Genomic DNA, 13850 nt, shown 5'->3' with positions numbered 1-13850 from the left:
TATAATTGCAATAAGAAGTAGAGAAAATATACCCAAAAAATGCCTCTCACATCACTAACAGCTAGAAAGGATTACTGCCATCAACTGAGGGCCATCAGAAAGAGAAAGGGGCGCCAGATTAATCTAGGTCAAGGGGCTGAAATCAGGCCAAACTGGTTTCAAATTCAAATTCCCTGGCTGCCACTTCGGTGCGTGCCCTATGGTAAGTTACTTCAATTCAATGAGCTTCATTTTCCCATCTGTAGAGTGAGGATAAGACTACCCCTTTCAGTGATTTTCACCGCATGCACCTTTATTTAATAGTATCTGCCTATAGTCAGCTCTGGCGGCTCTCTTTTCCTCACCCACTTCAACACTTTGGGAAACGGTTACATCAGAAGGTGAGGCATGTTCCCAGGTCAAGACTAAACAATACAATTATGGTAGTGATACATTTAATAGCAACATCTCACACGTATTTCGAAGACACAAGTCAACAGTACCAGGAATCTCACCAGCTGAGGAAAAGGCTGACCCTGAAGTTCCCCCAGCATTCAGGCTTTGTAACCTTTAGAGTCTTTTACCAACCATATCTACCAAATGCAAATACGTTCCAATGTGAGAAATGCGCCGTGGCATGCTGGTAACCTGAAAGACCAGCTCTCCAGTTGATGAGAACAGCTTGATTTGTGGCATTTGCCCATTTCTGTGAGTGGGGTTAATTCTCCTACTATGGCTGCTTCAACCCAACACCCAAATTCCTGCATTACTTAATTGATTGATTGATTGATTCACTCAATAAGCATTTGCAGACGACCTAAAATGTACAAAGCCCTCTGCCAGGCTCTGAAGGTGGGGTATGAGGATGACTACAGATGAATCCTACCCTCAAGGACCTTACAGACCAGACAGGGAAATACAATAAACACAAAAAAGAAATATAAAATATAAGGAGAACATGAAGAACCTCTGAAAACAGGGAAAAATCCCTAACTGATAGCAAGCAGTACATACAATAAAAGTTCAGGTATTATTTACCTAAAGAACCCCTAGTATTGCCTATGCTTTCTACTAGGCAAATTTCAAAACCTCTCTGGACGAAAAACAATATTTTCCTTTTACCAGAGTTAGTGAATATGTATGTGCATATGTGTATATCACAGTTCCTCTGCCTCAGCACTGCTGACATTTTAGGCTGGATGTTGCCCAGGGGCTGTCCTATGCATTGTAGGATATTTAGCGACACCTAAACACCTAGAGGCTGGTAGAGACCAGTAGCACACTCACCACCTGCCTCTAAGTTGTGACAACCAGAAATGTCTCCAGCCGTTGCCAAAGGTGCCCTGAGGGCAAAACCACCCACTACTGTATATACACTACGCATATACGGCTATATAGATGGGGTCTAGACAGGGATGGAGTGGATCTATGGATCCACGGATATGAACCTGTGTGCATATATAAATGAGCTAGATACTCAATTAGAGGAAATTTTTATATTAATTTGCCTACTAGGTTTTAAATATATTCATTCACTTCTTGAGTGCTTCCTATATACCAAGTGCTGATAGAGGCAACAGCAGGGGCGAGGGCGGGGGAGTTAGAGGCACCTGGCAAAAATCCCTGCAGTCGCGGTGCTTACGTACATACAGGGCAGACAGGCAACAAACCAAATAACTATACCAATGATATAGTATGTGAGAAGGTGTGGTGACGTAAGTAGTAGGGAGAAAAATCAAGCACGGCAAAGGGTTAGAGATTCTGAGAAGAGGACATGTTGCCCTTCTAAATTTCAAGGACCTAATCATGCCAGACAAAACACATGCTCAGATTTTCAGATCATGTGCTTATAGGCAACTTCCTGAGCACACAATCTGAAAGCAAGTCTAAATTTTATTAATGTTAAGAAGAGAGGGAATGTACTCATTTTGTACTCATAACCAGTAGGGGAGTAGAATGGAGGGCTGTCACACCCCCCCATTTCCTCATTCCTATTCTCTGCCCAACCCTAGAGGCTGACAAACCTCACTCATTCTGAAAAGCTCCCATTCCCTGAAGTAAGAACCAGTGAGTAAAAGCATCAGAGATCACCTAAACGCTAAGGTTCCTTTCAGCCTCAAAATGGCATTAATGGATTATCAATATGAATACTGCTGATGACAAAGGAGAGGGATTGAGGAAAAGGAACAGGAACTTTTATTCTGGTAAATCTTTTTGTGGGCCTTAATTGATGTTACAAGGCTGTTTTCTCACTTTATTGCACTGCCCTAATATATACATCATTGTGAAAATTTTCCCTGTGATTCTTTTTATTAGCATATTTCAATCTCCTCCAAAAATGTATTTCATCGGAAGTTCTTTTCACTTGATTAACTGTAGAGTCTACAAATATGCCACTACAATGAACAAACACACACAGTCCTGGTGTGACATAATAGGAAGAAATATATATTTGGTTTCTGCCCCTAAAACCCTTGGAATCATCAAAGTGATAAAAGTCTTTTTGTATTCTAATGAGATGACTGGTGGCTAGGGGTACCTGGATAGCCTCAAGATGGGGGCTGGTTGCCATGGGAACCAACCACACGATTAGAGGGCTGGAGATTGACTCAATCACTAATGGCCAGTGATTTAATTGCTCGTGCGTGGGTACTTAATGAAGCCTCCATAAAAACCCAAAAGGGCAGGGTTCAGAGAGCTTCCAGGTCGGTGAACACACGGAGGTGCTGGGAGCGAGGCAAGCCTGGAGAGGGCATGGAAGCTCTGCGCCCCTTCCCACTTACCTTGCCCTTTGCATCTCTTCCATCTGGCTGTTCCTGTGATGCACCTTTTTATAATAAATCAGTAATCTAGTAAATAAACTGTATTCCTGAGTTCTGTGAGCTGCTCTAGCAAATTATAGAACCCAAGGGCAGTAGGGGCAGTCTTATAGGACTGAGCGCTTAACCTGTGAGATCTGACACTAACTCCAGGTAAATAGTCTCAGAACTGAATTGAACTGTAGGACACCCAGTTGGAGAATTGGAGAATTGGAGAATTGCTTGGAGTGGGAAGTGGAGCTAGAAGTGTCACAAGCGCTGTGAGTAGCAGAGTAGAAACAGTGCGGTTTTTCCTTACACCTGGGAAATATGAAGATATAGGCAAAACAACTGAGCTTTTTGAGAGAGCTGGATTTTTACTATTCTGTAGGCAATGCCTTTATACTTTTAACACTACAGATACCATAATTTTCAATGGCCTTCACTTATTTAAGTTATAATAATATTTTGCTTTTATAATTGACTCCAGTTTTAAAAGCTATATAAGAAATACAAACATTGGCTTCTTATGGTTGTTATTTTTATTGTCTTTGTGGCCACCACCCCACTATTATTACTTTCTTCTAATTTCTGCTTCTACTGAATAACATAATTATGGAATAAAGTATAAGAGCAAGGCCAAAAAGAAACCTTCCCACTTAACTAGAGTCCTGGCTATAAGAAGCAGTTCTCTAGATGGAGAAATTTATTACAGCATAATGAAAATCCATAATGTGGATCTTCCTAAGAAAATAGGTCTTGAGAATGTGAGGTCAGTACGTGCTGGCTTCTCAAACCATTAAGTAATTTTCAAAATAAATTTAACATAAAAGATTTAAGTAAAATAATTACTCCTTTTTCATAAAATTAGGTGATGGGTGATAGGGTTATGGGTGTTCATAATTTTCTTTTTCTTTTTCTCTCTATCCCTCAAATTTTTAGATTTTTAGAATGCCTTATATCGGGGGAAAACTAGAATATTACCCACCTAAGCATCCAGATTCAGAAGTATGCACTCAACTGAATGCTTAAGGTTTGCAAATCTGAAAGTTCAGTTATTCATAAGAAGCACACATTTCTAAGGCCATGTAATTTTAAACTCTGATGGCTGTTCTTTATTCATCATTAACTCTAAAGTAACTGTCACAAAGTGAAAGTTCTGTTTATTGCCAAGGTGCAGATCAAGGTGAGAAAAAAAGGAATCAGGTTTAAAAAGATGATGACTCTTAACGAGAGTACAAATTCTGGATACATGAAAGAACAGACTATCATTCAATCAATTCACTGTATCACTTCTATCAGTCAGGACTGCAACTCGCTGCATGGAGAGGAAACCTGACCGCCATCACTTAACCAAAAAGGAACTGATTTTCCTGCCATTACAACAAGTCCAGAAATAGACAGACTAGAGTCAGTACAATGACCCCAAAAGGTCCCAGCTTCTTCCTTCCACGACCAGACTCAACTCTGCCTTTACAAGTAGAAGACACTAAAGTCCAGGGAACGCGTGAATGTCCAAGGCAAGTCATTGAGAACCTCACTAGCAGAACAGGACAAAAGCTGATGGGCTGTTTAAGAAAAAGCATGCAACCTCATTTCGGAATTCAAAAGCGAGAAGGAAAGGAAGAAGAAGAGGGAGAAAAAAGAAAAATCAGATAATGTTAACCTCAACAAAATAACCAAAATTTTCTGAGCTAAATACCACTAAATGTTATTTCAATATTATCCAACTGCTGCAAATGCCATCAGACGAACACAATCAATTTTCAATAAAGTGTAATGGTTAAGGGCAGAAACTGCAATCAAATCCCTTATGCTCAAATCCCAACTCCCACCGCTTACTAACTGTGTGACCTTTGGAGAGCACTTAACTTCGCTCAGCCTCAGTGGCTCATGTACCCAGTGGGGATAACAACAGTCCTTACTTTGAAGGATTAGTTAGGACCAAGTGAGATATCACTTGTGAAAACAGCACAGTGCCTGCATACATTAGACGTGTGTAACCAATCAAGCTATTATCATCTTTTGATCATTATGGCCATCATTATCATCACCGTACCTCAGAATAGTTCAACAAACATCCAATTACCTGACTGACCGTAATAACTGAAGTCTTTCTGCTCTGTTTCTTTCAGCAAGTCACAGAAAGAAAAGCAATATAGAGGGTAAAATCCAGAAGCTCTCCAACAAAGTTTTCTCACCTACTGGACCCTTGGGCAATTTAAATATACATCCTTTTACTCTTTTCTTCCAAACGTTCCTCACAAATATTCAGCGAGAATCTGATAAGAATTGTCAATCCTCAGGCACATGCATTTTCCACGGAATCGCAGAACATTAACCAAACCTCTGAAGGCCATCTGAAGACACACCCTGACACAGGGGCAGGAAGAGGACGCAACCTGAGGTACACTAACATTTTAGGGAAGGGCCATTCCTCAAGTTTACTTGACTAAGCTTAAAGGGCTTATGAAAATTCAGTTGCTTAAAGATGATGTTGATACCTACAGCTCTGATAAATTAGGTCAGTACATTCTGCTTAGGAAGACAGAAAAGTACGTAATAAACTTTAAAATCTGAAAAATAAGCTCCGGTTATCTGAAAAATCTCCTAACGTAACAAATTTCATTTCCCAGTTAGTTCAAATAAAGAATTACTAGAATACCGATAAATTTAGAGAAAAATTAATAGATAGGGTGGCAGCAAGAGTCTAATTGCCCAGACACCATATGCTGTAACGTAACACGGGGAAAGGTGATAATTTCAAATACGCTAGAAAGTTGAATAGGGGCAAGCACCTGTATAGGAATATGCAACCAACAGGAAACAAAACAAAACACATCACCACCCAAGTTCTTGGCAGCAGGAATCCCCTCCACCAATAATTTAACAATATAGTGACAAGAGAATTGCAGTGCAAAGTGAGAAAATGATCCCTAAGTGATTGTTACCACCTATTTTGTCAAAATTCATTCTAATTTGTGATGAAACTGGGCAACCCAAAAGGTCAACAGAAAGTGTGTCTCATCTTATAAGGCTAAGAAGAAAAGGGAATATTTCTGCTCTGAAGATAGTTCATGGACTTTCCCACTTGCTCTTCTGCACTTTAATTTCTCCCAGTCCATGGACTATTGCCCAAGAAAATAGTCAACTCAAATGCAAACCAAATGACTAAATGATAGCTAACATTTACTGAGCACTTATTAAGTATTAATGACTGCTCTATGTAATTTGTATTATCTCATTTAATCCCCACAATAATGCCATTTACAAATCAGAAATCTAAAACAGAGGTTACAAAACTTGTCCAAGGACACAAAAATAATAAGTGATGGAGCTTCGACAAGAACCCAGGCATTCTGTACACAAAGCTCTGCACTCTTACATTACACTATCCTGCCTATATCACAATGTACGGGCATAATATAAGATACAAAGCACACAAATCGAATCCTCTTCACCTCAACTATAATACCTTAGTTGAACTTACTTTTTCCACCTGAGCTACTGAAATAACTTCATCAGCTACTTGAGGTATCTCCATCCTCCATAGCAGCCTCAGTATTGCCATGAGGTTATCTTTCTAGACCTGGATCTTGCCACATTCTTCCTCTACTTTAAACCACCCAATAATAAAGTCCTAACTTCTTTTAGGCCCTTAATGTTCAATGTTTAGGCCCTCAGTGTTCACTTAATATTCGAATAGCATGTATATGTCTTGCTTCCCAGCTAAACTGTAAACAACCAGAAGGAAGAAACCTTTATTAATCATTGTAGTGTTGGCTAACATGAATTACTGATTTAGCAGCATGCAAACCAAAAGTCTTAAATAGACTACAAACTCATCCACCTTTGCTCCCCTCTTCACATCACAGGCCCTTCTTCTAAGCTCTGGCCCTTAAATTTCTAATTGCTGGCTATACTTTTTGATAGTTATTGAATAAACACTACACTAAGAGCACTTTGCATAGACTATCTTATTTAACTCCAACAACCTTAAAAAATGGGCATTTTAATCTCTATTTCACAGATAAAAAATTAGAAGTTCAAAGAAATTACCTATCTTATCTTTGAGCAAGTTATAGAACTAAAGCTGGAACTGGGACCAGAGCCCATATCAGGCTGATTCCAAGTCCTGCAATTAAGTAGCAATATTGGCTCTGTCTCCTAAAAGTCTTTCATCTACTGTTAGAGGCTGAGTTACTTTCAAATTTACTTAAATACCCGGTGTTTTTCTACTCTCTGGGTCCTCAGACGGCACCTCAGTCGGGCGTCACGTGAAAACTGCTCTCCTAACAAGCTCTTGCTCTATTACTCCAGTGGGGGTCACCCTAGGCATCCTCTCTGTAGGGAGTTTCTCCTGTCACCAAAGTCCTGCTCATAAGCACTCCAATTCAGGTTCATAAGCAGCAGTTCTCAGGATGTGGTCCCCAAGACCCTTCCACAAGGTCCACAGGGTCAAAACTATTTTTATAATAATTGTCAGACCTGCAACAGAGGAGTTGCAACAGAGACCACATGGCTCACAAAACTGAAAACATTTGCTATCTGACCCCTTATGGAAAAACTTTGCCAATCCCTGCTTTAGAGCATGAATCTTTCAAAAAACGATGCTTATCTTTCTTTTTAAATGAAACAGATGTTGCATTTTGCATCAAAATGTACTTCTTATTTTAAAAAAATAAAACAAAAACAAACAAAAATGAACTCTGTATCAAAAATACTAAGAAGCCTTCAAAGCAAATCCTGAAAAAAACTGACTACAATCCTCCAGGAGGTTATGTACCAGCTCTTCTCTCGTATGATTTAAGATCTTATTATGAGTTCACCCAGGCCTACCTACCAAAGCCAAATATCCATCACCATCAAAAGGAGACTACAAATCAGGCTGGACAGAGGTAAGACCTTTAGAGGCCACCCACTAAAGATGATGGGTAACTTCTGCTGCCAGCTGTGAATGAGTATCTAGTATGGAACTGACCTTCCTGCCATGAGTGACTATAAGGCTGGACAAAATATATGAAGCAACTGCTTTCAGGCAGTGGGACAATAGGCAGAGCAGAATTGGGATGCCTGCGAAAAGGAAAGCAAGCGAGGTAAGTCCTCCAATTGCCCTCTTCCCTGCACAAGGGAGGAGGAATCCAAGCGGAGCACAGCAGTCTTAAAGGACTGAGAAGACAGAGGCTGGAGTTCAGGGAGGGTGAGCAGCAGGTGTTTTGCGAGACAGAGCACTGGGAGGGGGCACGCAGAGAAAGCCCTTGAGGAATCTACACACAGATCCCCTCGAGTCTGATGCTGAATCCTAAGCTGAAGAGGAACAATTGCTGGGAGCTGTGAGGTGAACCATTCCCAGAATTCACGCAGGACTGGAAGACATTCAAATTCCATCCAGCAGAGTAGAGCTTTTTCATTGAACTCTCTGGGCAATCAACAGAGACTCCAGAAAGACCAAGCTTTGTAACAAGGCTAAATTAGCCCTAAAGTAAAGCTACACTGGACCTGCCCTAACGAAGTGTAACAACAAGCCTGGGATGGATCAGCCTAATCCGCAAATTACTTAGCTGCCAACCAAAACAAAGGTCAATACTCTTTAAAGGAAGATGACAAAATCCAAAAACTCAACAACATAATACACACAAGTGGCAACAGACAGAGATGACAGAATTAGCAGACAAGGATATTAAAATAGCTATTATAAATATGCTCCATGTGATCAAGCATACAGAGGAAAACATGAGCATAATGAAGAGAGAAATAAGATTCCATTTAATTCTTTTTCATGTCTTCTAAAGCTGAAAAATACAGTCTCTGAAATTAAAAATTCCCTGGATAGATTTAGTCAATTAGACACTTGAGAAGACAGGACTAATGAACTTGAAGACACAGCAAAAGAAACTATTCATACTAAAGTCAGAGAGAAAAAAAGACTTGAAAAAAATCACCAGAGCCTCAGTGACTTATGAGACATTACCAAGCAGCCTAACGTACATGTAACTGGAGCCCCAGAAGGAGAAGAGAGGGGAGAGAAATAGCAGCAGAATTTTTTTTCCAAATTTGATCAAAACTGTAAGCCTACAAATCCATAAATCTCGAAGAACACTGGACAGAATAAACAAAGAAAATCACAACAAGGCACATCACAATCAAATTGCTGAAAAACAGTGATATTAAAAGGAAAACAAAAAGATTATGGTGCTCCCCTGCTTCCATATATAATATAAAATAAAAACAAATTTAATCCAAACAAAGCAAATAACATCTTTCTAGATCCTCTCATCAAAAAATTGTGGTCAAGTTCAGCAAAACTGAACTTCTCTCATTTTTTGTAGAGGCCTTCCTTTACCAGTACCCCTAGCATCAGCTTAGTCTGTCTACTGAGTAATTAAGCATGAACAAAATATAGTTAAATTACTGGAAAATAACTATCATAATGCTGTATACTGTACAGTTCACAAATGTCACATACTTTTTTTTTTTTTTTTTGGTTGTGTTGGGTCTTTGTTGCTGGACGTAGGCTTTCTCTAGTTGCGGCGAGCAGGGGCTACTCTTTGTTGCAGTGCATGGGCTTCTCATTGCGGTGGCTTCTCTTGTTGCGGAGCACGGGCTATAGGCACTCAGGCTTCAGCAGTTGCGGTGTGTGGGCTCAGTAGTTGTGGCTCGCAGGCTCTAGAGCGCAGGCTCAGTAGTTGTGAATCACGGGCTTAGTTGCTCCGCAGCATGTGGGATCTTCCCGGACCAGGGATCAAACCCGTGTCTCCGGCATTGGCAGGCGAATTCTTAACCACTGTGCCACCAGGGAAGTCCCACAAATGTCACATACTTTTGATTGTATGTTCCTTGAGGTCAGATACCTTCATGTTTCAGCCCATAAATTTCTAGTGCAGTCTCTAGTGGCTCATGGGGGTTTGAACACATATGAATGAGTCAATCTCATCTCATCCGCAGTACATCACTATGTGGTACGTAAAACAAGATGAGAAAACAGATGTCCAGAGGGATTAAATGATTGTCCCAAGGTTACCCAAAAGGTGAGCGGTATCTTGCATCCCTAGAGCAATGCCACCACTCAGGGTTACGTCAAAATAGACACAAAAGAAATAAGTTTTAATTATTACTTACTCTGAGTTTCCACAAGATTCAAAGCAACAGTAGAAGCTGTGTCCATTCCAGAGCTGATGCAGGACTGGAAGTTTTTCAAGGAGGAGAGTGCAGATTCTACACCACTGAAGGATATAAAACCAGTTGAACCTGAACTTGAAGTGGAACGCCCTGGCATCTTGAAATTATTACCTAAGTTTTCAAACACAATGAAACAAAATTTATGAATAAGAATAATAACTGCATAGGAAAACAGAACCACTATAAACATCTATATGAATGTATCCAGTACCCCACAAGTGCTACACAATTATCTACATTCTATATCACTTGAAACGATATCAAAGCATTGTCCCATCATCTGGGCCACCAAACATAATAGATGCATTTCAATATATAAAGAAGATGTACTTCAATATATAAAGGAGGGGGAACACCGTCTTCCAAAAGATTCCCTGATTCTTTAAAGAATTCAACAACAGCACAGTTCCTACATAAGTGTGTCATAAGTGTGTCAGAAAAAGTACACTGCTCATATAAAGAAAAACATAAGTGTGTCAGAAAAAGCACACTGCTCATATAAAGCATTCTTCCAAAAAATGAAAATAGTAGCAATAAAATAGTTTAATAAGGGAGAATTTTGAAAACCTGTAATTTTTAACTTATCTGACACATATACATATTGAATTCTGAAAATTATAAGAAAACTTTTATTTCTGACAGTTCCTCTGGGTTCTAAGATTTATAGACTTGGTGAGATCCCAGATTGTTTCAGCAAAAAACAGAATTTGTCTGTAAATTCTTATCTTCTGGTAGCTCACCCACTGTAACAGTTTCAATTATTATCTTATTAAAACACTCCCTAATCTGTATCTTCAACCACCAACTCTTTAAGCTTTGGACTACTTACGTAAAGCTCCCTACAAAAAGACATCTTTGCTTAATTCACAAACCACCTGAAATTCAGTCCACTGAAACCATCCAGAAAAGTGGAGAGAATTTACACAGGCTTAGAGGAAAGGCTGTACGGTAGCAAAAAAGGTATTTTCTCAGAAATCATACTGATACAGCGTGAATTCAGGTTCTGCCACTGTACTGCTGAGTGACCATGGACAGATTGCTTAACTGTCTCTGAGCTGTCTAGTATCTGTGGCCCTTCCAATCCTCTCCACTGCCACCATGTTTACCTCACAACTGGATTACTACAGTAGTTTCTCAATTATTGGTCCCTTTTCATTAAATTCATCCATTCATTCAACAAATAGGCCTGTCAATCATTAGATTCATTAAAAACGACACAGGGTATAAAAAGGGAAGGTCACAGAGAAGGCACTTAAGATGTTAATTTCTATTTTTGAGGTGTTAGTCTACTACAAACATCCACAATACAACTCATCATCAATTCAAATCATTCAATTAACAAATATTCAGTAAGTATTTTTTGGAACATAGCATAGACAGTCTTAATGAAGGATAAAGGTCCAGGTAGACCTGGGGACTTTATCTGTTTTTTTTCTTTAAATGATCTTAAAAATCAAGACCTGAAGCAAATATGGCAAAATGTTACAGATGTTAAAATCCAGATGATGGAACAAGGGTTCTCATTATGTTATCTTCTGGGAGTTTCTGTGGCGTTAAAATTTCACACTGAGAGAGAGAAGACATGACCGTGTACATGAATGAAAAACCAATAATACAAAGGAGTGGGGGGTGGGATGAATTGGGAGATTGGGATTGACATATATACACTAATATGTATAAAGTAGATAACTAATGAGAACCTGCTGTATAGCACAGGGAACTCTACTTCACTGTACAGTAGAAACTATCATGACATTGTAAAACAACTATACCCCAATAAAAAAAAATTTAAAAAAAAACAACAATAATGGTGTTTTGAATATGTGTGTTTTGGTGAAAGACAGTATTTATTTACAATCTCACTTTATTATACCAAACAAGTTGGGATGGTTAACACAATATAAACACAAACATATGCAATAAGATGGAAAATATGTAAATTCATAAAAATCAGGATCAAAAAACAGATTAAAGGGAAAACCAAGTACATGAGAAAATTTAGGATGTAATCATATAAGCTTTAGGATTCTTTGATTCTACACAGCACTATATTTGTAAATACAAATTTGGCTATGAGATTTCCTGACAAGCAAAACAAAAAGTGAAAATTACAGAATTCTCTTTCTCCATAAAGTACGCCAAGAACTCAAGAAAAATAAGGCTTTCCATGGCAATCAAGGCAGCGTGGATCATCACGTATGAGATAATAAGAGTCATACTGAAAAATGTCCTTAATAATATTCTTTTTTTTTTTAATTATTAGCACCTTTAATTATTATTTATTTATTTATTTATTTATTTTTTGGCTGTGTTGGGTCTTCGTTTCTGTGCGAGGGCTTCCTCTAGTTGCGGCGAGCGGGGGCCACTCTTCATCGCGGTACGCGGGCCTCTCATTATCGCGGCCTCTCTTGTTGCGGAGCACAGGCTCCAGACGCACAGGCTCAGTAATTGTGGCTCACGGGCCTAGTTGCTCCGCGGCATGTGGGATCTTCCCAGACCGGGGCTCGAACCCGTGTCCCCTGCATTGGCAGGCAGATTCTCAACGACTGCGCCACCAGGGAAGCCCTTTAATAATATTCTTATGATACAGCAATAGTAAGCTTCTGAGGACTGTTTCTTAGATTATGTCTCAGGGTAAGCTAAGGACAGGACACTTGTGGCAGATTCCAGCTCAGTGCCCACCAAACCCATTTCCTTTTCAACCTGCTTGTACAGCTAGACCACAGTTTGCAGCCTTCCTTGCAGTTAGGTGTGGCCGTATGATTGAATTCAAGGCAGTGAAACAGAAGCCATTTCCAGGCCCCATCCATGAAAACAGCACTCTATCTCCACACTCTTTCCCATTTGTCAGCTTGATACAGACAAGCAATGACCTTAGAAGCCACATACTGAAGATAGAGGACCACCAAATGGAAGAAGCCTAGGTTCCTACTTCACTGCTTGGAGGAAAACTGCCCACCAATCAGGCTCCATGCATGAAAGAAATAAAAAACTTCAATTGTGCAAAGCCATTTAGATTTGGGGGTATACCTATTATAACACCAACTGTTACTCAAAAAACACAATCCTGCAAAGATCAAACGATATGGTTCAAGTATTCAGTTTTCTAGTCAATCTTGATTCTAGTGTAAGTCTAGATTGTCTAGAGCAGCACTGTCTAATAGAACTTTCTGCCATGACAAAAATGTTCTATAATCTGCATTGTCCAATACAGAAGCTATTAGGCACGTGTGACTATTGATTAGCAGTGATTACTGAGAGTCATAATAGCATGACTATTGATGTGATTAGCGTGACTGAGGAATTGAGTTTTAAATTTTATTTAATTTTAATCAATTTAAATTTAAATAGCCATATTGGAAGTCAACTACACTTTAAAAAAATAATAGTAACATATATCTACATGCATTAAAACAGATTTAGAAATCTTTTTATATTGATTACCAAAACTTAAAAAAAAAAGAAACTGTTATTCTTGGTACATATTTACATTCATTAATCAGTTTATTAGCCATATCTGTCTTTAATACTATGACACCAGTATTTTTCTGAAGATATATTATCTCAATGTGGTCTTATTATTTTAATTTTTCATAGAATTTCCTGCGATTCTCTTCAAAATTGCATGTCATGCTTATGAATGTGAAACTGTTGACACCTTCAAATGACTCTTCTCTGAAGACCATGATTTTTTTAAAATTGTGAAACACTACAGGTGCCAGGGAACCTGGTAATCTCAGAAGTAATGCTTCTAAATGGAGAATATTTTCTATTCTAATTTTTGAAATAGATATATGTAAATATTTCATCACTAATATTTTTACATACCGTCTTTTTGCCTCTTTTCAACAAATTATTATTATTATTTTTTTAAACAGGGTGTTGGCTGACTTC

General features: G+C 38.9%; 1 protein-coding gene across 15 annotated transcripts in view; it reads right to left on the bottom strand.

Moving 5' to 3' along the window:
* NSMCE2 (NSE2 (MMS21) homolog, SMC5-SMC6 complex SUMO ligase) overlaps positions 1 to 13850 on the bottom strand; it is a 221492-nt gene that overhangs the window by 203118 nt on the left and 4524 nt on the right. For all 15 annotated transcript variants that reach the window (XR_014255496.1, XM_082433251.1, XM_082433253.1 and 12 more), the window contains exon 2: positions 9897 to 10067. Coding sequence is in view for 14 of the 15 variants with exons in the window: in XM_082433251.1 (XP_082289377.1) it covers positions 9897 to 10053 (157 nt within the window). In the remaining variant the exon portion in view is untranslated. The remainder of the gene's footprint in view (positions 1 to 9896; positions 10068 to 13850) is intronic.

The sequence above is a fragment of the Balaenoptera physalus genome (genome assembly GCF_965194825.1).
Source record: "Balaenoptera physalus genome assembly, chromosome: 17".
NCBI classification, from domain to species: Eukaryota; Metazoa; Chordata; class Mammalia; order Artiodactyla; family Balaenopteridae; genus Balaenoptera; species Balaenoptera physalus.
The sequence above is the reverse complement of the archived record's forward strand: the minus strand, read 5'-3'. Positions and strand labels throughout refer to the sequence as shown.